Here is a 22,552-nt window from a genome sequence, read left to right on the forward strand (position 1 = left end):
CCCGCCACTGCCCGCCCCGCCCCCGCCCCCGCCACTCCTGTCCCGCGAGCACCTCGGCTCCCAGCCCCGTGCTCTCGAGCCCGGCCTGAGTCACCGGGAAACCGGGCCCTGAGTCAGGGCCCGAGGCTCAGCAAGCGGGCCCTGGCTTGGGAATGAGGCCCAGCTGGAGAGAGGCAGAGGGAGGCCAGCACTGATGCTGGGACAGAGAGGGCGTCCCTGTCACCGACAGAGCACAAGAACAACAGGCAGAGAGCCTAAGCCGAGGTGGAAGACAGAAACCCAGGCTCAGAGGCAGGCAGAAACACAGATACAACTCAAGATCTGGTTAGAATTGGAGACTGAGTCAAGGACAAGCTTAATGACAGAGAGCAAAACAGGGTGGGACAAGGAGAGGGACAAAGAGGGATTGAGAGGTTGAGATGGAGTAGGGCAGGGACAGGGACAAGGCAGAGATAAAACTCAGGGGCCACAGAATTAGAGACAGGTCTATGAAATAGACCAGGGTCAGGGTCGGGGTCAGGCTGGCGGAAGAGGGACAGAGCACAGAGACCTGAGCCCAAGGGAATGGGCAGGGAAAAGGCAGGCTCAGAAAAGGAAGGCTTGGAGAAAGCGGAGGTGGGGGGATGGCATTTCACACTGCCGAATCGCTACAGGGCATGTGCACACACAGGTGAACAGCATGTGAACACGCTGCCGGTGGGTAGAGAGTCCAGAAGCCTCTGGAGTACCCCTGACCTCTGGTCCCTCATCTCTCTGGCCTGGTTCTCCATCCCCATCCTTATTCTTCAATTAGCCTCCACCCAGGGCCAGGACCCCACACATTAGGCCTGGTTAGGGCTCTCCCGGCAGCCTGACCAAGGCAGGCAGGATGTGGAGGCGGCCAGGGCTGGAGGGACAGGAAGGAAGTCTGAGCAGAGACAATAGGTGGAAGGGGAGGAGGGACTGGGAACAACCAGGATTAGGATGGCAGGCCTGCATACCTCAGCTCTGGAAACAAGAGGGAGTGGGGTCTGCACCTCCTTCCTCCTACCTAGGCTGCCCCTCTCCCCACCTTAGTCCAGAGCTGATTGGCCACATCATTGGCCCCTCCTCTGCATCTCCCTATCCCACTCTGCCCCGCAGCATTCTAGCATCTTGTCCCATGCTTACTCAGTTGGATGTGCAGTCAGGCAGGAGCAGAGCTTTGACCCAGACCCAGGGTGGGCAGGAGCTGAGAGGCCAACTCTAGCACTGACTTGCTGTGAACCTGGGGCAAGCCCCTTCTCCTCTCTGGGCCTCAGTTTCCTTAACTTCAAATGAAGTCCCTTCCCTAAGTAGAGAGCCATTGCTGTTGTTCTGGGATGGCTCTGCTTCCAGATCGCAGGCCTTTCAGCATCTTTCTTTGGAGGAAGATTGGAGGCTGGTGCTCACTGTCCAAGCCTCAGACTCTGGGGCAGGGAGGGGGATTCTCAGCCTGAGCCCTCCCTTCACCCTGCCCCTCCCCCCAGCAATGGCCTGAGCCCCCATGGCTGCCCCTCAGGACCTGGACATCGCTGTGTGGCTGGCCACGGTGCACCTGGAGCAGTATGCAGACACGTTCCGACGGCATGGCCTGGCTACAGCAGGTGCAGCCCGGGGCCTCGGCCACGAGGAGCTGAAGCAGTTGGGCATCAGCGCCACAGGGCACCGGAAACGCATTCTGCGCCTGCTGCAGACAGGCACCGAAGAGGGCTCCCTGGATCCCAAATCAGATAGTGCCATGGAACCATCCCCCAGCCAAGCCCCCCAAGCCCAGCCCCCTAAGCCCGTGCCGAAGCCCAGGACTGTGTTTGGTGGACTCAGTGGCCCTGCTACCACTCAGAGACCTGGGCTGAGCCCGGCCCTCGGGGGACCAGGAGTGTCCAGGAGCCCAGAGCCCAGCCCAAGGCCCCCTCCTCTCCCCACTTCCTCCTCTGAGCAGCCTTCAGCCCTAAATACTGTGGAGATGATGCCTAATTCCATCTACTTCGGCCTGGACTTAAGAGGCAGGGCACAGGCAGCTCAGGACAAGTGAGTGGAGTTGGCTCCCTAGGGACTAATGCTGGGGGGAGTGGGGAGGAGAGCATGAGGGGGACAGAGGCGGGGAGCAGGGCGTGAAGGCTTGTTCTTCCTCCTCTCTCCTTAAGTAACCAATAGACCTTTCTCTTCAGGGCCCCAGACAGCTCCCAAACCGCTGCCCCCACCCCTGCCCTCAGGCCCACAACAGGCACAGGTAACTGGGTTATCACGGGTTGGGGGAGAGGGATAGTGCCAGCAGGACCTCATACACTCCCAGCAATCTCCTCTTCCCTGTGCGTTCCCCTCTCCTCCTGCCAGTGCACATCATGGATCCTGGTTGCCTGTACTATGGTGTCCAACCTGTGGGGACTCCGGGAGCCCCCGACAGAAGAGAGAGCAGAGATGTTTGTCAGGACAGGGCTGAACACAGGTGAGTACTAAATAGGGAATGGTGGGAGGGAGGAGCAGGTGAGTTGGTGGTGGCCGTGTATCCAGTTATTCAACAAATGTGCATTGAGTATTCACCAGCCAGGCACTCAAGATACTGGATGAGTATCACAGACCCAGTGCCACCCTCAGGCAGCTTGTGACTCAGTGGGACAGACAGGGAATAAAACAAGTAGACAAACCAATGGTCATCTAACGGAAAATTGGGAGGAGTGCTTTTCTTTCTTTCTTCTTTTTGAGACAGAGTCTTTCCCTGTCGCCCAGATTGGAGTGCAGTGGCACAATCTCGGCTCACTGCAACCTCCGCCTCCTGGGTTCAAGCGATTCTCCTGTCTCAGGCTCCCGAGTAGCTGGGATTACAGGTGCGTGCCACCATGCCTGGCTAATTTTTGTATTTTTAGTAGAGATGGGGTTTCACCATGTTGGCCAGGCTGGTCTCGAACTCCTGACCTCAGGTGATCCTACCTCCTTGGCCTCCCAAAGTGCTGGGATTACAGTCATGAGCCACTGTGCCCAGCCAGGAGAAGTGCTTTTCGTTTTTTCATTCAACAAATATTTATTGAGCAACTATCATGCACCAGATGTAGATGCTTGGGATAGATCAGTGTACACAGAAATCCCTGCCCTTGTGGGGAGATAGTCCGTTAACAATAAACATAAGACATTAAATACTATAGAATGTTAAAAGGTATTAAGTGCCATGGAAAAAATAGAGCAGAGTAAGAGGGCTGGGGGATTGGCCAGGCATGGTGGCTCACACCTGTAATCCCAGCACTTTGGAAGGCTGAGGCAGACGGATCACCTGAGGTCAGGAGTTTGAGACCAGCCTGGCCAACAAGATGAAACCCCGTCTCTACTAAAAATACAAAAATTAGCCAGGTGCGGTGGTGGGCGCCTGTAATCCCAGCTACTTAGGAGGCTGAGGCAGGAGAATTGCTTGAACCTGGGAGGTGGAGGTAGCAGTGACTAAGAAAAAAAAAAAAAAAGAGGGCTTGGGGGCAAAATGGGTGGACTGCAATTTTTCATTTACAGTTAGCGGAGTGTTAAGAAGATGACATTTGATCAAAAACTTGAAGGAGGTGAAGGAGTTAGCCATGAAGATAACTGGGGAAGAGTGCCCCAGGTAGGGCAAGTGATTGGAACAGAGGCCTCAAGGCGGGTGTGTGCCCAAGGGGATCCAGGAGCAGTGAGGAGGCCAGGGCATCTTGGATGGGGCAGGTGGGCCACAGTGGGAGGAATGGCAGGAGATGAAGTCAGAGAGGTAAAAGAGGCCAGATAAGGGCCGGGCGCGGTGGCTCACGCCTGTAATCCCAGCACTTTGGGAGGCCAAGGTCGGCAGACCACCTGACGTCAGGAGTTTGAGAGCAGCCTAGCCAACGTGGTGAAACCTCGTCTCTACTAAAAATACAAAAAAAAGCCGGGTGTGGTGGTGGGCGCCTTTAGTCCCAGCTACTCAGGAGGCTGAGGCAGGAGAATGGCGTGAACCCGGGAGGCAGAGCTTGCAGTGAGCAAAGGTCATGCCACTGCACTCCAGCCTGGGCAACAGAGCAGGACTCCATCTCAAAAAAAAAAAAAAATAGCTGGGGGTAGTGGCACACACCTGTACTCCCAGCTACTAGGGAGGCTGAGGTAGGAGAATCACCTGAACCCGGGAGGTGGAGGTTGCAGTAAGTCAAGATCATGCCACTGCCATCCATTCTGGACAACAGAGTGAGACCTTATCTCAAAAAAAAAAAAAAACAGAAAACCAAAACCAAAACAAAACCAAAAAAACAAAAACAAGAGGCCAGATAAGGGACTTTGGCTTTTACTCTAAGTGAAATGGGAAGCCATTGAGGGGTTTCGACTTTATAAAGGGATCCCCCTGGTTGCTATGTTGGGAGTGGTCTGCAGGGGGCCAAAGGAGAAGCAGAGAGACCAGTGGGGAGGTTTTTATAGTAATGTAGGTGAGAGACCTCAGAGTATAGTGATAGTAGTGGAGATGGTGAGAAGTGGCTTTATTTTAAAGTCAAACTGTCAGATTAACTTGGGATCTGAGAAAAAAAGGGCAGTCAAGAATGACTTTGAGGGCTTCCGTCTGAGCTGGCGCTGACCAGTATAGTAGCCATTAGCCACACGTGACTACTGGGCCTATGAAATGTGACTAGTATCCTTTGAGATGCACAATAAATGTAAAACACCTGCTAGATTTCAAAGACTTAATATGAGAAAAAGCAATACTGGATGAATATAACAAATATAAACATAAATTATCTTATGTTTATATTTTTATGTTGATTACAGAATTTTTATGTAGTAAAAATAGTAATTTTTATGTTGATTACATACTAAAATGTTAATGTTTAGGATATGTTGGGTTAAATAAAATATATTATTAAAATTAATTTCACCTGTTTCTTTTAATTTTTTTAAACGTGGCTACGGAAAAGTTTAAAATTACATACTTGGTTCGCATTAACTTCTGCTGGATAGCACTGTCCTGAGCACCTGAAAGTTCCTGGAGCTGCCATGGTCTGAGATGGGGAAGACTGTGCTCAGGCAGCTGGGAGGTGAGGGTAGATTAGGAGTGCAGTTCTGGACGTGTTGAATTTGAGGTGTAAGTTATGCCTCCAAGAAGAGGTGAAGAATAGACCACTGGATAGACGAGCTTAGAGTCTAGGGAGAGGTCGGAGCTGGAGACCTAAACTTGAGAGTTGTCAGCACTTAGATGGGTGCATACAGCTGTGAATGAGTGCAGATAGAGAAGAGGACCAAGATCAAAGCCCTCGTGCACTCCCATATCTAGAGGTTTGGGAGAAGAGGAAGAATCTGCAAAACGGACAGAAGAGAAATAGCAAAGTAGAAGGCCAGGAGAATGTGATGTCATGGGAGCAAAGTGAAGAAAATGTAGGAGAAGGGAGAGGCCAACTGTGTCCTACACTGCTGAGGGGTCTGCTGCTGAGTATGATAGGACTTAGAATTGACCCTTGGAATTGGAGGTCACTGGGGATCTTGACAAGTACAGTCTCAGAGTGATGGGGTGAAAGCTCGATCAGAGTGGGTTTTAAGAGAGAATAGAAAAGTATAGACTGTCTTTTGAGGAATTTTTCTGCAAAGAAGAGCAGAGAGTTGGAACTATTGTTGCTAGAGGAAGTAGAGTCAAGAAAAGAGTTTTTTTTGTTGTTGTTTTTGAGACGGAGTCTTGCTCTGTCACCCAGGCTGGAGTGCAGTGGCGTGATCTCGGCTCATTGCAACCTCTCCCTCCTGGGTTCAAGTGATTCTCCTGCCTCAGCCTCCCAAGTAGCTGGGCCTACAGGCACGCACCACCACACCCAGCTAATTTTTGTACTTTTAGTAGAGATGGGGTTTCACCATGTTGGCCAGGATGGTCTCGACCTCTTGACCTCGTGATCCGCCTGCCTCAGCCTCCCAAAGTGCTGGGATTACAGGTGTGAGCCACCGTACCTGTCCAACAAGAGTTTTTTATTGCATGCAATGTTATATAGGTTTGTAGGTGAATAGGAATGATCTGGTAGGGAAGGACAGTTATGTAGGGGAGAGGAGAGCGAGGGATGTCTAAGTGATTGTGTAGGTGAGAGGAATAGGATTAAGTGCACAGAGGAGGGTCTGGCTTTAGACACAAGTGTTTATTATAGTCACAGGAGGAAGGCAGAATATGTGCGTGAAATTGGGTAAACATGGCACTGGGAGTCTGTGAGGGTTCTTATCTGATTAGTTCAATTTCTCAGTGAAGTAGGAAACAGAGGCTGCAGTAGCGGTTCTCAACCTTAGCTGTATCATAGGCTGGGAAACTTTTTTTTTTTTTGAGACAGAGTCTCGCTCTGTTGCCCAGGCTGGAGTACAGTGGCTCGATCTCTGCTCACTGCAACCTCTGCCTCCCAGGTTCAAGCAATTATCCTGCCTCAGCCTCCCGAGTAGCTGAAATTACAGGCGCCTGCCAGCACACCTGGCTAATTTTTTTTTTGTATTTTTAGTAGAGACGGAGTTTCACCATATTGCCCAAGCTGGTCTTGAATTCCTGACCTTGTGATCTGCCCACCTCGGCCTCCCAAAGTGCTGGGATTACAGGCATGAGCCACCGTGCCCAGCCTTTTTTTTTTTTTTTTTTTTTTTTTTTAGGCTGGGGAACTTTTAAAACTGTAAGTGCCTGGGCCCTCTCCCAGAGATTCACATTTAAGTGTGTGGTGTGGAGCCCATGTACTGATATTTTTTAGTGTTTCCCAAGTGATTTTGTGCTGTTGAGGTTGAGAACCCCTGGAAAGTGACAGAGAATAATAGAGGAATCTACTCAGGTTAGTTAAGGGAGGCCTCTCTGAGAAGATGACATAAGCAAAGACCCGAAGGATGAGAAAAAGCAGCCCAGGGAAGCATGGAAGGAGGCAAGTTTTAGGTGGAGAGAAGAGCATGTGCAAAGGCTCTGAAACATGGAGGAGAATGTGGCTATAAGCAAGGGCCAGGGCAATACAGGATGCAGTCAGGGGAGTGGCTATGGGCCTCACTGTACAACTTCTTGCAGCCCGTTGGAATTTGGGTTTAACCTAAGTGCAAATGGGACGTTATTGAAGGGCTTCCTGCAAGGGAGTAAAACGGTCTCATCTGCATTTGTAAAAGAGCACTTTGGTGCCTGTGGGAGAATAAGTGTGGGAGGGAGGGCAAGAGTGAAAGCAGGTGGCCAGTTAGGGAATTTGCATCACCCTGATGAGAGTTGATGGGAACTTGGTCCTTGGTCCAGGGAGAGGTCAAGAACGTTTTGGACAAAGAATCAAGACATATTGATTAGCCATGGGCAACCATGACAGGGAGCCATCTACACAGCCCTTCCCCTCTTTTCCATCCAAGTCATACTAATGGCAAAGAAGATGGACTGAAATTTTCCCAATAAAAATTCCAAGTATGCTGCTTAGGAAAGCAGCTCCATGCCAATCTTAAGGGTTCTGAACCTCCCTATTCCCGTTTGAAAAGCAGATCCAGGCTGGGCACAGTGGCTCACACCTGTAACCCCAGCAATTTGGGAGGCCGAGGTGGGAGGATCACTTGAACCCAGGAGTTTGAGACCAGCCTGGGCAACATAGCAAGACCTCATCTCTACTAAAAATAAAATTAAAAAATTAGCCAGGTGTGGTGGCCAGCACATGTGTGTAGTCCCAGCTACTCAGGGTGGGAGGATCCCTTGAGCCCAGAAGTTTGAGGCTGCATTGAGCCATGATTGCACCACTGCGCTCAGCCTGGGCAACAGAGAGAGAGAGAGAGACCCTGTCTCAAAAGAGGTTGGGCGCAGTAGCTCACGCCTGTAATCCCAACACTTTGGGAGGCCAAGGCTGGTGGATCACCTGAGGTCGGGAGTTTGAGACCAGCCTGACCAACATGGAGAAACCCCGTCTCTACTAAAAATACAAAATTAGCCAGGCGTGGTAGCGTATTCTTGTAATCCCAGCTACTCAGGAGGCTGAGGCAGGAGAGTCGCTTGAACCCGAGAGGCGCAGGTTGCGGTGAGCCAAGATTGCGCTATTGCACTCCAGCCTGGGCAACAAGAGCGAAGCTCCATCTCAAAAAAAAAAAAAGAAAGAAAAGAAAAGAAAAGAAAATCAGATCCATTACCTGCCAGGCATTCTATTCTTAGGTGATGTGAGTAGGATGGAGAAAGTACAAAGAGGGTGTCCGGGGTACTTGTCTAATGTGTGTCCCTCCCTGTCTTGGCCCCCACAAGGCTCAGCAGGCAGGATCTGGAGGCACGGGAGGATGCTGGCTATGCCAGCCTTGAGCTACCTGGAGACTCCACCCTCTTATCGCCCACCCTGGAAACAGAGGAGACCAGTGATGACCTCATTTCACCCTATGCCAGCTTCTCCTTCACGGCAGACCGCCCCACGCCCCTGCTCAGTGGCTGGCTAGACAAGCTCTCCCCTCAGGGGTGGGCGCTGGGAGGGGAAAGGAGGGAGAAAAGAGAGGCTGGGAGGTGGTTGCAGGGGAAAGTGCCCCCAGACCCTATGATCCCCCTAACCTCATGCAACCTCAAACACTGATCTTGGCTCCTTCCTTCCTCAGAAACTATGTCTTCCAGAGACGCTTTGTGCAGTTCAATGGGAGGAGTCTGATGTACTTTGGCAGTGACAAGGTGGGGGGCTGGGAGATGTGACGACATGGAGATGAGGGAGAGGGAAGGCTGAGAGGGGCTCAGAATTGGAAGGAGGGAAGTCCATGGTGTGTGTGTGGGGCGCAGTGACTGCATGACTGATGACCGCATTTAAAGTAGCTGGCTTAGCAGCTGTACCCACTGCTTGTGGATTGAATGCCAATCTTATAAAATCTGGAGCAGGACCCAGGGCTGGCACACATGGCTTGGTTCCTGTCCTCATGGGTCATTGAGCTGTCTCTCTCCAGGACCCCTTCCCTAAGGGTGTGATACCTTTGACTGCCATTGAGATGACCCGCAGCAGCAAGGACAACAAGTTCCAGGTCATCACCGGCCAGAGGGTGTTCGTGTTCCGCACAGAGAGCGAGGGTGAGGGCCACAGCCCCCTGAGTCAGGGCAGGAGGGAAGGAGGCTGTGTGAGCAACAGCCACTGACCTGCTTCTCCATCCCCACCAGCTCAGCGGGACACGTGGTGCTCCACGCTGCAGTCCTGTCTGAAGGAGCAGCGCCTCCTGGGCCACCCCCGGCCCCCCCAGCCACCCCGACCCCTCCGCACGGGCATGCTGGAGCTGCGTGGACACAAGGCCAAGGTGTTTGCTGCCTTGAGCCCTGGAGAGCTGGCACTGTACAAGAGTGAGCAGGTGAGGAGAGCTGGGCTAGGGCTGAGGGGCCTGAACTAGTCCCTTCTGGCACCTCATGATGCCCACCCCCTGACCCCACCAGGCCTTCTCTCTGGGCATCGGGATCTGCTTCATCGAACTGCAGGGCTGCAGCGTCCGGGAGACCAAGAGTCGAAGCTTCGACCTGCTCACACCCCATCGCTGCTTCAGGTGGGGCCTGGGCCAGTGGGAAGCAAGGCTGGGGGACTTTTGCGGGAGGCACAAGGGTGCAGAGGACTGGAGGCCTCTTCAGTAGGATGTCAGAGGGTGTGCACGGATGGTAGTCCAGTAAGCTAGGTCAAGATGTCAGAAGGGTCTGGGCTGCCCCAGGTGTGGCCTGTGGTGGCTCCTGCAGGAAGAGCCAGGGGGATGGGACATGGCGGGTAGGTCCATGCCCACGGACTGGCCGTCCACCCCTCAGCTTCACAGCCGAGTCTGGGGGTGCTCGGCAGAGCTGGGCGGCCGCTCTGCAGGAAGCAGTAACCGAGACCCTGTCTGACTACGAGGTGGCTGAGAAGATCTGGTCTAATCGGTCCAACCGGCACTGTGCGGACTGTGGGTCCTCCCGCCCAGATTGGGCTGCTGTCAATTTGGGGGTGGTCATCTGCAAGCAGTGTGCAGGTGAGGACTGGCCTCAAGCCCATGTGGGGAACAGGAGGGCTGGGACTAGAGGGCTCAGGGTACCCATGCCCCATGCCCCTCACACCCTCACAGGTCAGCACCGGGCCCTGGGTTCCGGGATCTCCAAGGTGCAGAGCCTGAAGCTGGACACGAGTGTCTGGAGTAATGAGATAGTGCAGGTGAGGGGGCAGAAGAGGGAGAAGGTGGGAGGGGTAGAAGGGAGCGTCCATAAGTAGGCCTTGGGCCAGCCTGGGGACAGGAATGGAACATCTGACTCTTGAGTTCCTTCACCTGCCTTTGCCCCTTGTCATCCCACAGTTGTTCATTGTCCTGGGAAATGATCGTGCCAACCGCTTCTGGGCAGGGACTCTACCCCCAGGTGAGGGACTACATCCAGATGCGACCCCTGGCCCCCGGGGAGAGTTCATCTCCCGAAAGTACCGTCTGGGTCTCTTCCGGAAGCCCCACCCTCAGTACCCAGATCATAGCCAGCTTCTCCAGGTAGGAGGGACAGAGCGGGGCTGATCTGGGGTGGGGGGGTCAGGAAACACTCTCTAGAGTTGGAATGCCTAGATTTGGGTGGTGCAGACTGTTTTTGGTGATCATACGACTGTCCCCAATGCTCTCAGTTTGGGATTTGGGGCTGACAGAGGCCCTTCCCTCCCTGCAGGCACTGTGTGCAGCTGTGGCAGGACCCAACCTACTGAAGAACATGACCCAGCTCCTCTGTGTTGAGGCCTTTGAGGGCGAGGAGCCCTGGTCCCCCCCAGCCCTTGATGGCAGCTGCCCTGGCCTCTTGCCCTCAGGTCATTCCCCCAAGTGCCTCCTCTCTCCCCCACAGGAATTCTCAGACCCAACCTATGATTCAGTTCTTCCAAGGGGCCCCAATTAGCTGGTCACAATGGCCCAGCCTGGGCAGTTTCCCAAACCCTCAGATCCTCCAGGGCCTATCTCCTGATGTCATGTGATAGCTGATGACAGTCATGGCTGGGGGAGGGTCTGGGTGTTCCACGTGCTAGTGCTGGTCCACCCCTGACAGGGCCTGACCATAGGTCAGGGCTAGTCTCCCTGGAGACAGTCTGGTCTCTCAAAGAAGTGATCAGCTTAGTGACACTCGCCTCCATTGTTCAGGCCAGGGGGCTGAGACCCTTACAGGATGGCACATGCCCTGAGGTGCCCACCCAGAGCTAAGAGCCTGGTTGGCTAGCTGGTAGGGAGAGGCAGTGGGCAGGGGCTGGGCCAGGGGCCTCCCTGTCTCATTACCCCCTGCCTCTCTCTTCTGTAATCTGGGTAGTGAGGGATCCAGCTCCATTGGGCTTTACTTGGCTGTGCTGCCAGTGGAGTCAGGTCCCACTGTCTTTCTCCATTTCATCCCTTCCCCAGAGGGTGTCAGGTGATCCCATTGCACTTGGTTGACCTGACTACTTCCCCTTCCCCTTGCAGACCCCTCCCCTGGTGTGTACAATGAGGTGGTGGTGCCTGCTACTTACAGCGGCTTCCTGTACTGCAGTCCTATCAGCAACAAAGCTGGACCCTCACCCCCTCGCAGGGGCCGGGATGGTGAGGGGGAGCCAAGGGATGGGAGGATACAGGGACAGAAAGTGGATGGGTGTGAGTGTACTGCAGAGGGACAAAGAGGAGAGGGCTGGGATGGGAAAGTGGGGCCATGCCCGGGAATGGGCTGGGGTCCTGGGGGTGAGAGAGGGACCATGCCAAGTGACAGCATTGGGTGATAGTTAAGAGCATCTGTTCTGAAGTCAGACTGTCTGGATCAAATCCCAGCTTTGCTACTTCCTACCTATGTGTCTTGGGCAAGCTAATGACACTGAGCCTCAGTTTCCCCATCTGCAAAACAGGACTGAGTATAACACCTCATAGGGTTATTGTGAAGATTACATGGGATCATATATGGGCAAAGGGCTTGGCACAGAATAAATATCTGGTAAATTGGAACTATGACAGTGGGGGCAGAGGTCTGCTGCACCTGACTATCTCCCTCCGCCTTAGCTCCCCCCCGCCTATGGTGTGTGCTGGGAGCAGCTCTGGAAATGTTTGCATCAGAAAACAGCCCTGAACCCCTCAGCCTCATACAGCCCCAGGATATTGTATGTCTGGGTGTGAGCCCCCCACCTACTGACCCAGGTGACCTTGACAGGTAATAGCCCTCCTGTGATCACTGAGCTTCCCCTTTTCTCTTCCCAACCTCCAGCCTGACAGCCCCCTCATTGGTCCCATTCTCCTCACTGACCTCATCTTCTCTCCAGGTTCCCCTTTTCCTTTGAGCTCATCCTCACTGGGGGGAGGATCCAGCATTTTGGCACAGATGGAGCTGACAGTCTGGAGGCCTGGATTAGTGCTGTGGGCAAGGTGAGACAGGACAGCGCCCTCTGCAGCATCTCATGCTTTCCTTGTCCCCACATGTTCCCATCTTCTCTCTTATTCCTACAGCCACTTCTTCCACTCACAGCTAAGGGTTACTGAGCACGTATTCTGTGCCGGGCCCTGTGTTAAGCACTGCCCACTCGATATCTCATTTAATTTTCACAACCACTCTCTGAGGTAAGGTTTTAAGTATAAGGAAACTAAGTTTTAGAGTTTACAAATTCACTTGGTCAAGGTCACAGAGCTAGGAGGCAGCAGAGCACAGGACTAAAATTCAGGCCTCTGTCTGCAAAACTCATGGCCCAAACCTCACTGTGCCGATGCCTCCTCCCACGAAGAAGCTGGCTCTGATTCCCACTACCCACCCTCTGCTCCAGTTTTCCAGCAGGCCCAGAGGCAAAGCTACCTTCATATTTCCCAGCTTCTCCATTCTTAGATAAGCCAATATCTTTCTCCTGTATGCCATTCCCAAAACTGAAAATTCAGGCCCTAGAGTCAGACATCCTGGGATTTGAGTCTCACAACTCTCAGCCTTGTGACCTTTTCCACATCTGTAGAGTGGGCGTAAAAGACTCACCCCCTAGGGTTGAGGATTAAATGACATGTGAGGCCCACACACAGCAAGCCCTCAGTATGTGGGCGTTGAAATAATAATGATGGTAGTGATGATGACGATGATGACGACAATCTCTCCCATCCTAAGACAGCTTTTCCCTAAGATCTGTTCCATCTTCAACTTTTCACCCTGGTGCCTTCCTTTCCCTCCTGACAATGCATCAGAAAGTCGTGTGCAGCCTGCAGTTCCCCTTTGACCCCTTGCGGCTGCCCTCCTCTGCCCATGCCCTCCTGAACTGCTACCTGGCAGGTCACCGGTGCCTTCCCATTTCCAAAGGCCAAGGCTGCCTCCCAGCCTCACCAGGTCATCTCTGCAGCATCTGGCACTCCTGTGTGGGAAATGGTCCACTGCTCTGGCTTTTGACCCCCTTCTCCCAGGCCTCCTACAACTCCTCACACTAACACATTGTCTCTATATCTTTTCAGGGCTCTGTCATGGCCCTCCCAACCAGGTTTAAGTCTCCTCTCATTATTATCTACACTTTCCAAAAAGCTATCCCATCCTTTAAGACAGTGCTACCCGGAGGGTGCTGTGAAGACTGTCACACCATACTAGCCCCTGGACTATGTGTTATGGTCCATGACAGGATAAGCACAGAACTTGAGAGTAAGCATTTAGAATATTTTATAGCAATTTGACATAGTAATTTTATGTGTTGAATCTAATTATAAAAAAAGGGCTTGGGCCAGGCATGGTGGCTCACACTTGCAAATCCCAGCACTTTGGGAGGCTGAGGCGGGAGGATTGCTTGAGCCCCGGAGTTTGAGAGTAGCCTGGGACCCCGTCTCTACAAAAAATAAGAATTAGCCAGCCATGATGGTGCTCACTTGTAGTCCCAGCTACTGGGGAGGCTGAGGTGGGAGGATTGCTTGAGCCTCAGAGGTTGAGCCTACAGTGAGCTGTGATCATGCCACTGCACCCAGCCTAAGTGATGCTCTGTCTCAAAAAAAAAGCAGGTCGGGTTGTATTCTTCGTTTTTTCATCCAGATTTTCTAGCAATTCATTTTTATTATTATTATTATTATTTTCTTTTTGAGATAGAGTTTCGCTCTTGTCTCCCAGGCTACAGTGCGGTGACGAGATCTTGGCTTACCGCAACCTCCACCTCTTGGGTTCAAGCGATTCTCCTGCCTCAGCCTCCTGAGTAGCTGGGACTACAGGCGCACATGACCTCGCCCGGCTAATTTTTGTATTTTTGGTAGAGACGGGGTTTCACCATGTTGGTCAGGCTGGTCTCGAACTCCTGACCTCAGGTGATCTGCCTGCCTCGGCCTCACAAAGTGCTGGGATTACAGGCTTGAGCCACCGCGCCTGGCCACTTTTATTCTTTTTAATGAAAATACAGTATTGAAAAAAAAAGAAAACACAGTATTGGCTGGGCGTGGTGGCTCATACCTCTAATCCCAACACTTTGGGAGGCTGAGGCGGGTGAATCACCTGAGGTCAGAAGTTTGAGACCAGCCAGGGCGACATGGTGAAACCCTGTCCCTACTAAAAATACAAAAAATTAGCCAGACATTAGCGCCTATAGTCCCAGCTACTCAGGAGGCTGAGGCAGGAGAATCTCTTGAACCCGGGAGGCGGAGGTTGCAGTGAGCCGAGATCATGCCACTGTACTCCACCCTGGGAGAGAAGAGCAAAACTCCATTTCAAAAAAAAAAAAAAAAAGAAAGAAAGTACACTATTGGTTAATGACAGCTTGGGACTTTAAGAAAGAAAAAGGAAAAAACCCTGGTCCTTTACTGCAATTTACTGCAGGTAGTTTGAGAAGCACTGCTTTGCAGTCGACCTCAAACATCCTTTCCTCTATGAAGCTTCTCCCCAGCCCCCTAGGGTGGTGGGATTTCTCAGGGCATCATGAGTCTTCAGGTGTAGCATTTTTGGCTATAAAGAATGAGTATGCCTTTTTGGCTGGGCGCAGTGGCTCGTGTCTGTAATCCCAGCACTTTGGGAGGCCAAGGTGGGAGTTTGAGACCAGCCTGGGCAACATGGCAAAACCCTATCTCTACAAAAAAAGTAAAAAAAATTAGCCAGGTGTGATGGCATGCTCCTGTAGTCCCAGCTACTCAGGAGGCTGAGGTGGGAAGATCACCTGAGCTGGGGGAGGTTGAGGCTGCAGTGAGCCATGATCACGGCACTGCACAAGAATGAGTATTCTTTCTTATACCGACACCTCAATTAAGGGCACGAGGCTGCCACACAGGGGTCTTCTTTATGTTGGGGAGAGCAAACTGAATTGAATTGAATTTCTTTCCTGTCTTTCTCCATCCATCTCATGTTTCCTCCTTGGCTGTCTCCTTCGCTCTCTCCCATCCCTTTTCATTCCTGCTTTTCTTCTGCTTTCTCTTCATGTTTTTTTCTGCTTTTCCCTACCGCGGTCACTCTCATTTCTCTCCCCTATTCCTTATCTCTTCCCCCATCCCCCTTTCTCCTGTCCTCCCCCTGCCTCTACAGTGGTTCTCCCCGCTGAGCTGCCACCAGCTGCTGGGCCCCGGGCTGCTGCGGCTGGGCCGCCTATGGCTGCGGTCCCCCTCCCATACAGCCCCGGCCCCTGGTCTCTGGCTGTCAGGGTTTGGCCTCCTTCGTGGTGACCACCTCTTCCTGTGCTCAGCGCCGGGCCCTGGCCCCCCAGCCCCTGAGGACATGGTGCATCTGCGGCGGCTACAGGAGATCAGTAAGTGGGGAAGTTTGGGGGGACAGGGATGAAGGGTGGCCATGGGGGTGCATGGGAGCAGACCTTTATTGTTTGGGGGTTCTTATGGGAAACAGCAGAACATGGTGGCTTCAGGTACAAGCTCTGAAGGGAAACTGCCCAGCTTTAGACCCCACCTTCATCACTTCCTAGCTGTATATCCCTGGACAAGTTATTTAACCTCTGTGCCTTAGTTTCCTCATCTTTAAAATGGGCACAATAATAACACCTTCCTCAGAGGGTTGTAGTGAGGTTCAAATAGGGTAATGCATCTAAAACATGTATCGCAGAGCCTGACAAGCATTTTTTAAGTGCTCAATAAATGTTATTATTATTATTATTTTTTTTTTTTGGAGACAGAGTCACGCTCTATCCTCCAGCCTGGAGTGCAAGGGCATGATCTCAACGCCTCAACTCACTGCAACCTCCGCCTCCCAGGTTCAAGAGATCCTCATGCCTCAGCCTCCCAAGTAGCTGGGATTACAGGCACCTGCCACCACACCCAGCTAATTTTTGTATTTTTAGTAGAGAAGGGGTTTCACCGTGTTGGCCAAGCTGGTCTCGAGCTCCTGACCTCAGGTGATCCACCCACCTTGGCCTCCCACGGTGCTGGGATTACAGGAGTGAGCCACTGTGCCTGGCCTATAAATATTATTATTATTTGGAATCACTTGCTGGTTGGGTCCTGGGAGAGGGTACTGGGTACCCTCACTGCTTTCCTTTCTCCTAAAAGAGGAACAATGTAAGATAATATTTTAGGACTTTGGAAACAAGCGACCTGGGTTTGTGCTCAGCCTTGCCATTTTATAGCAAGTAATCTGGGGCAAGTTACTTAAACTTTCTGAGATTGATGTGTCACCTATAAAATGGGAATAATAGTACATAACTCATAGGATTCAACTGAACGTTTTTTGTAATGCTCCTAGCCTGGCATCTATGCACGTTAAGCATTTAATAAATAATAGTCTCTATAATGAAGACAATAATCATGAAAATGTCCACTGATTCTCCTCCCAGGTGTGGTTTCTGCAGCTGACACCCCAGACAAGAAAGAGCATTTGGTCCTGGTGGAGACAGGAAGGTAAATTGCCCCTGCCCTTGACCTGGGGCTCCCCTTCCTGGAGCGGAGCCCACACTCTGCAACCTGGCCTGCTGGGCCATTGCCCACTTCCTCAGTTTCTTCCCTTGCTCCGGGATCATTTGGGTTGGGTGTTGCTGCCCTCTGCTGGTGGCTCTGGGAAGTCTGGTCCCCATGCATCTGGGCCTGTCAGAGGAGCTGGCTCTGATTCAGGCCTCTGGGGTCTCAGGACCCTGTATCTGCAAGGAGAGGGCCGGCTGGACTTCACGGCATGGAACGCAGCCATTGGGGGCGCGGCTGGTGGGGGTGGCACAGGGCTGCAGGAGCAGCAGATGAGCCGGGGTGACATCCCCATCATCGTGGATGCCTGCATCAGTTTTGTTACCCAGCATGGTGAGTAGGCACTGGCTGATACTGAGCCAATGGGGGTGGGGGGTGGGGGGGATGAGGGGGTGGAGAACGTGAGCACAGCCAGGGTGGAACATGAGCACAGCCTGGAAGAGCTTTGCCTCCAGAAACTGCAGCTGGACCCCAGCTGGTCATATGACTCTTGGCAGGCTGCTTTGCTTTTCTGAACCTCAATTCCATCATCTGTAAAATGGGGCCAGCGGTCCTCATTTTCCAGTATAATTGTGACAGTGAGACAATGCCCGTCAAGCCTTGAGCACAGGGCCTGGCATGTAGTAAGTGTTCAGAAGTTTCGTCAGAGTGTGGAGTAGGGGAGGAGCACTGAAAATGTGACTGAGGACACAGAGCCATGGCAAACAGCAAGCAGCTGCGAGGTGAGAGCTGAGCTGTGCAGCACATTCCCAGAAGTTTTAAGCAGAATTATTCTGTGTGGGAGGTTTTCTGGACTTAAATGGTCAGCTGTGCAAGTGGCCCCCATAATTCTTTGTGAGTTTTTTGTTGTTGTTGTTTTCTTTTTTTTTTGAGATGGAGTCTTGCTCTGTTGCCCAAGCTGGAGTGCAGTGGCGTGATCTCAGCTCACTGCAACCTCTGCCTCTTGGGTTCAAGCAATTCTTCTGCCTCAGCCTCCCAAGTAGCTGGGATTGCAGGCGTGCCCCACCACACCTGGATAATTTTTATATTTTTAGAACAGATGAGTTTCACCATGTTGGCCAGGCTGGTCTCAAATTCCTGACTTCAGGTGATCCACCCACCTCAGCCTCCCAAAGTGCTGGGATTACAGGTGTGAGCCACCGCACCTGGCCCTTTGTAAGTTTTTTATCCTAAATAAGGACCGAAAAGAATCTATTTCTCCTGTGAACCCTCTTTAGAAGGCTGTACTCTTAATAAGGAAAATTCACAGAAAACTAAGGTGGGCAGATCCCTAGATCATTTATAATACCTAATACAATGCAAGTGCTGTGGAAATAGTTGCTATGCTGTATTGTTTTTATTTGTATTTCGTTGTTGTTATATTGTTATCTTGGGGTTTTTTCCCAAATATTTTTGATGTCCGTTGAATCTGCAGTTGTGGAGCCCATGGTTACAGAGGGCAGACTGTAAGGAAAAAAACAGCGCCTCCACAAACCTACAAATAATTGTTACTAGTCACGGGAAATGGAAAGTCAGTGGCTAATAACATTTTCCATGCCTTGGCAGTGGCCTTGTTCAGTGACCTCCCCCATGCGCTACATCCTTATCCTCTTCTCAGCCTCTCTCGTGTTCGAAGGAGGAAATAAGTCAGAGGCCCAGTGAGAAATCCCTGAAGAAAGAATATGGGGCCGGGCGTGGTGGTTCAAGTGTGTAATCCCAGCACTTTGGGAAGCTGAGGCAGGTGGATCACCTGAGGTCAGGAGTTCGAGACCAGCCTGGCCAACATGGTGAAACACTGTTTCTATTAAAATACAAAAATTAGCCAGCCATGGTGGCGGGTGCCTGTAATCCCAGCTACCTAGGAGGCTGAGGCAGGAGAATTGCTGTGAGGTGAGGTTGCAGTGAGCTGAGATGGCACCACTTCACTCCACCCTGGGCGAAAAAGCAAAACTCCGTCTCAATAAAAAAGAAAGAATCTGGGTGTTCATTCCCTCCCCTCCAAGGTTCCTGCACCACCATTGTTTAGTCAGCATACACTGGTCGAGCTGCTACCATGTGTCAGACACTGGGGATATGGCAGTAAGCAGGGAGGGTCCTAGGAGGGTCCTAGGAAGCTTATTTATTACCCATCTCTTGGGTAATAAATAAGAAAACAAATATAGTCTGTTCTTGTTATTTGTGATAGTTATGCTCTAAGTCACTGCAAACATTTAATTAGTGAATACTGAATCACTGCCCCAGAGGAAATACAGGGTTAGCTTCCTGCTAGCCTCTGGTTACAATAACATTTTAGTCAAGTGATTAATATGTATGCTTGTTTTATGTGTTTTTCTGTGTAAAGAGACCTTATTTTATATATATTGTTTGATTTGTTAACACTAAACTCAAGGCCAACAGCACTGTAACTCATGCCTGAAGGAAGCTAATATAACACATGTATTTTCTCTGTAAGGCATGTCACAGCTTTCTCACACGTAGAAACACTAGACAGTATTTCAGCACTATACGTGGGCCATTTTAAACAGTGAAGTCACCAACAAAAAGCACAAAAATATGGCTCTAAATATACCATTAAAAGGATACACTTGTTTAGAGTAAGAACATGCACATTGGGGAGGGGACTTAAATTTTTCTTCACTCTGTTCATAAATGATGATGAAAATGCCAAAAGTATTGATTTTGGGGTTACAAATAACTTTTAGCAAGTAGGATAATGTGCAGATATGGAATCCACAGATAATGAGGATGGACTATAAAGTGATTTCAGAGAGTGCTATTTAAAAATAAAAGTGGTGAGGAGATACAGTGTGATGGGGGTTTTTACTTGTGACAGTGAGGTCAGGGAAGGACTTTCTGAGGATGACTCCAGCAGAGACCTGAGAATCAAGACCATGGAGGCATAGATCTCCTCCTCTCTGAATCCCATGCCCCCATCAGCCACATACCACATAGGGAGGCCACAGATGGGCCGTGGTAGGTGGTGGTAGCCTTTGCACCATGGTGAGCAGAGACGCCTGGCTCTCCTCAGGGCTCCGGCTGGAAGGTGTATACCGGAAAGGGGGCGCTCGTGCCCGCAGCCTGAGACTCCTGGCTGAGTTCCGTCGGGATGCCCGGTCGGTGAAGCTCCGACCAGGGGAGCACTTTGTGGAGGATGTCACTGACACACTCAAACGCTTCTTTCGTGAGCTCGATGACCCTGTGACCTCTGCACGGTTGCTGCCTCGCTGGAGGGAGGCTGCTGGTATTCCTAAGATCCCTGAGAACCAAGTCCCAACCAGGATCTCTGCCTTCCCCCACCAGAATCCATGGTTTGGCAGCCCTCCTCCCCATCACTTCCCACCCTGGGGGATCATCCAGCGACTTGGCTCAGGGGGAAGTGGGAAGGGGGCAGAGACACAGCCATCCTGCATTTGTGTCTAAAAATCCCTCCCTCCATACCAGCTGCCACTCTTTCTTCCTGGGTCCTCCCCAGCCCTCCTCCATTCCATCCCCAGAGCTGCCCCAGAAGAATCAGCGCCTGGAGAAATATAAAGACGTGATTGGCTGCCTGCCGCGGGTCAACCGCCGCACACTGGCCACCCTCATTGGGCATCTCTATCGGTCAGTATGGCTAGACCCTCTGCAGGACCCTTCCTCACTTCAATCTGACCCTGCACTTTGATTCATTTATTCATTCATTCATTCATTTGTTCATTCCACAAACAGTTGTTAAGTGAAGGTATCATAGCATTAAGGTTCAGAGAATGGATTTGGGGGATCAGGCAGACCTAGGCTTTAATCTGGTGCCGTCATTCTAGCTGTGTGACTTTGGGTAAGTTACTTGTTCTCTCTGGGCCTCAATTTCTTCATTTCTAAAAGGAAGTAATGGATGATGTAATGAATCATATCCACCTCATAGTTTATGAGACAGTTAAATGAAGGCTGGGCGCGTGGTGTCTCACGCCTGTAATCCTAACACTTTGGGAAGCTGAGGTGGGCAGATCACCTAAGGCCAGGAGTTCAAGACCAGCCTGGCCAACATGGGTGAAACCTAGCCTCTACTAAAAATACAAAAATTAGCCCGGCGTGGTGGTGCATACCAGTAATCTCAGCTACTCAGCAGGCTGAGGCACAAGAATCGCTTGAGCACAGGAGGTGGAGGTTGCAGTGAGCCAAGATTGTACCACTTCACTCCAGCCTGGGTGACAGAGGGAGACCCTGTCTCAAAAAAAAAAAAAAAAAAGAGAAAAAAGAAAAAGAAAAAAGGAAAAAAAAGAGAGAGTTAAAATTCATAAAATTCTTAGTATAGTACATGCCAGTACATCTGGCATGTCATAAGCCTTCAGAAATGGTTAGCAATCAATATCATTTTGTTTTATTATGCGATGTCAGAGAAAGGGTTAGATATAAGAAACACAAAAATGAATAAGACGCACATCTACCTTTACCAATCTGTTAGGGAGACAGGCCTTTGAGGAATTCTGGGGAGAAGCCATTTCTGTATTGCACTGATTATACTATATTACAGGGGCCAGGTGTGGTGGCTTACACCTGTAATCCCAACATGTTGGGAGGCCAAGGCAGGAGGATCATTTGAGCCCAGGAGTTGGAGACCAGCCTGGGTAACATAGTGAGACATCCCATCTCTACAAAAGATAAAAATAAATAAATAATAAAAATATACTATATTATAGGGATTGGTCAACTACAGGCCCATGGGCCAAATCCAGCTTATTGCCTATGTTTGTAAATAAAGTTTTGTACCTAAAGTGTAAAGCCACACCCATTCATGTATATATTTTCTATAGCTCTTTTCATGATGCAGCAACAGAGCTGAGAGTTACAACAGAGACTGTCTGTCCTGCAAGCCTAAAATGTCTACTATCTGTCCCTTTAAATAAAAAGTTTGCTGATTCTTGCCTTATCTGTCTCCCCTAGACTGGGAGCTCCTTGAGGCCAATATTGTCTTACTGCTGTATTCCAAGCACTTAGCCCAGGCATACAATAGGGACTCAATAAGTGTTTGCTGAATGAATGGCTACACTGATGAAGACCTTGGCACCCCTCTGCAGGGTGCAGAAATGTGCGGCTCTAAACCAGATGTGCACGCGGAACCTGGCTCTGCTGTTTGCACCCAGCGTGTTCCAGACGGATGGGCGAGGGGAGCACGAGGTGCGGGTGCTGCAAGAGCTCATCGACGGCTACATCTCTGTCTTTGATGTAAGGCTTTCCTGACCCCTAACCCACAACCCCTTTCCCCTACCCTCACAGGACCCAGAGACTCTGGATCCTGCTCACCCCAACAAGCCCCCAGCCCAGGCCTCTGGTGGCCGGCTACACCAGGAACCACCTCCCAGAGCCCTGGGCCTTTTTCTCCCACAACTTCACTTCCAACATCCTCACCCCCTTGGTTCTTAGCTCTTCTGGCCTCCAACCCTCTTAAACAGGTCCTCCTTGGCCTTGAGATCTTCCCTGCAGATCCTCTTCCAGCACCCCAACACTCTCTTTTGGCTCTTTCACAGATCGATTCTGACCAGGTAGCTCAGATTGACTTGGAGGTCAGTCTTATCACCACCTGGAAGGATGTGCAGGTAACTCGTCCTGACCTTAGTCTCCTGAATGGGGCAAGAGGAGATATCAGGACAGGAAGCTGACTTTCTGCCCAGTTGAGGAAGTTTCCAGCCTGTCCTTCTGGACACCAGCACTCAGGGGGAACCCAATGAGAGAAGTGCTTTGGAGAGTGGGGTTTGGTTAGGGTTTGCTCCATTTGTTCCACCATGAGGATTCTTCCTGGTGATAATCTTGGCACTGGATAGTTGGTTTGGTTTTCTATGGGAACATCAAGTGAGACCTTACTACTAAGTGTAAGAGATCCAAGGAGGAGTTAGTA

At 51.1% G+C, this 22,552-nt stretch overlaps 1 protein-coding gene across 6 annotated transcripts in view; it reads left to right on the forward strand.

Moving 5' to 3' along the window:
- The window catches only part of ARAP3 (ArfGAP with RhoGAP domain, ankyrin repeat and PH domain 3), a 35,205-nt gene that overhangs the window by 6,999 nt on the left and 5,654 nt on the right, over positions 1-22,552 (forward strand). For 2 of the 6 annotated variants that reach the window (XM_055285853.2, XM_055285855.2), the window contains exons 2-23: positions 1,488-2,028; positions 2,169-2,230; positions 2,335-2,446; positions 8,171-8,374; positions 8,509-8,578; positions 8,845-8,965; positions 9,053-9,237; positions 9,320-9,426; positions 9,677-9,876; positions 9,970-10,055; positions 10,195-10,377; positions 10,547-10,682; positions 11,320-11,436; positions 11,884-12,031; positions 12,141-12,243; positions 15,329-15,548; positions 16,584-16,647; positions 16,874-17,037; positions 19,712-19,924; positions 20,178-20,283; positions 21,735-21,882; positions 22,185-22,253. In XM_055285853.2, coding sequence (XP_055141828.1) covers positions 1,505-2,028; positions 2,169-2,230; positions 2,335-2,446; positions 8,171-8,374; positions 8,509-8,578; positions 8,845-8,965; positions 9,053-9,237; positions 9,320-9,426; positions 9,677-9,876; positions 9,970-10,055; positions 10,195-10,377; positions 10,547-10,682; positions 11,320-11,436; positions 11,884-12,031; positions 12,141-12,243; positions 15,329-15,548; positions 16,584-16,647; positions 16,874-17,037; positions 19,712-19,924; positions 20,178-20,283; positions 21,735-21,882; positions 22,185-22,253 — 3,342 coding nt within the window. In that variant the 5' untranslated portion in view covers positions 1,488-1,504. The remainder of the gene's footprint in view (positions 1-1,487; positions 2,029-2,168; positions 2,231-2,334; positions 2,447-8,170; positions 8,375-8,508; positions 8,579-8,844; positions 8,966-9,052; positions 9,238-9,319; positions 9,427-9,676; positions 9,877-9,969; positions 10,056-10,194; positions 10,378-10,546; positions 10,683-11,319; positions 11,437-11,883; positions 12,032-12,140; positions 12,244-15,328; positions 15,549-16,583; positions 16,648-16,873; positions 17,038-19,711; positions 19,925-20,177; positions 20,284-21,734; positions 21,883-22,184; positions 22,254-22,552) is intronic. The other 4 variants (XM_055285856.2, XM_055285858.2, XM_063642709.1 and 1 more) reach the window with 4 other exon arrangements.

Source organism: Symphalangus syndactylus, chromosome 7 (genome assembly GCF_028878055.3).
Source record: "Symphalangus syndactylus isolate Jambi chromosome 7, NHGRI_mSymSyn1-v2.1_pri, whole genome shotgun sequence".
NCBI classification, from domain to species: domain Eukaryota; kingdom Metazoa; phylum Chordata; class Mammalia; order Primates; family Hylobatidae; genus Symphalangus; species Symphalangus syndactylus.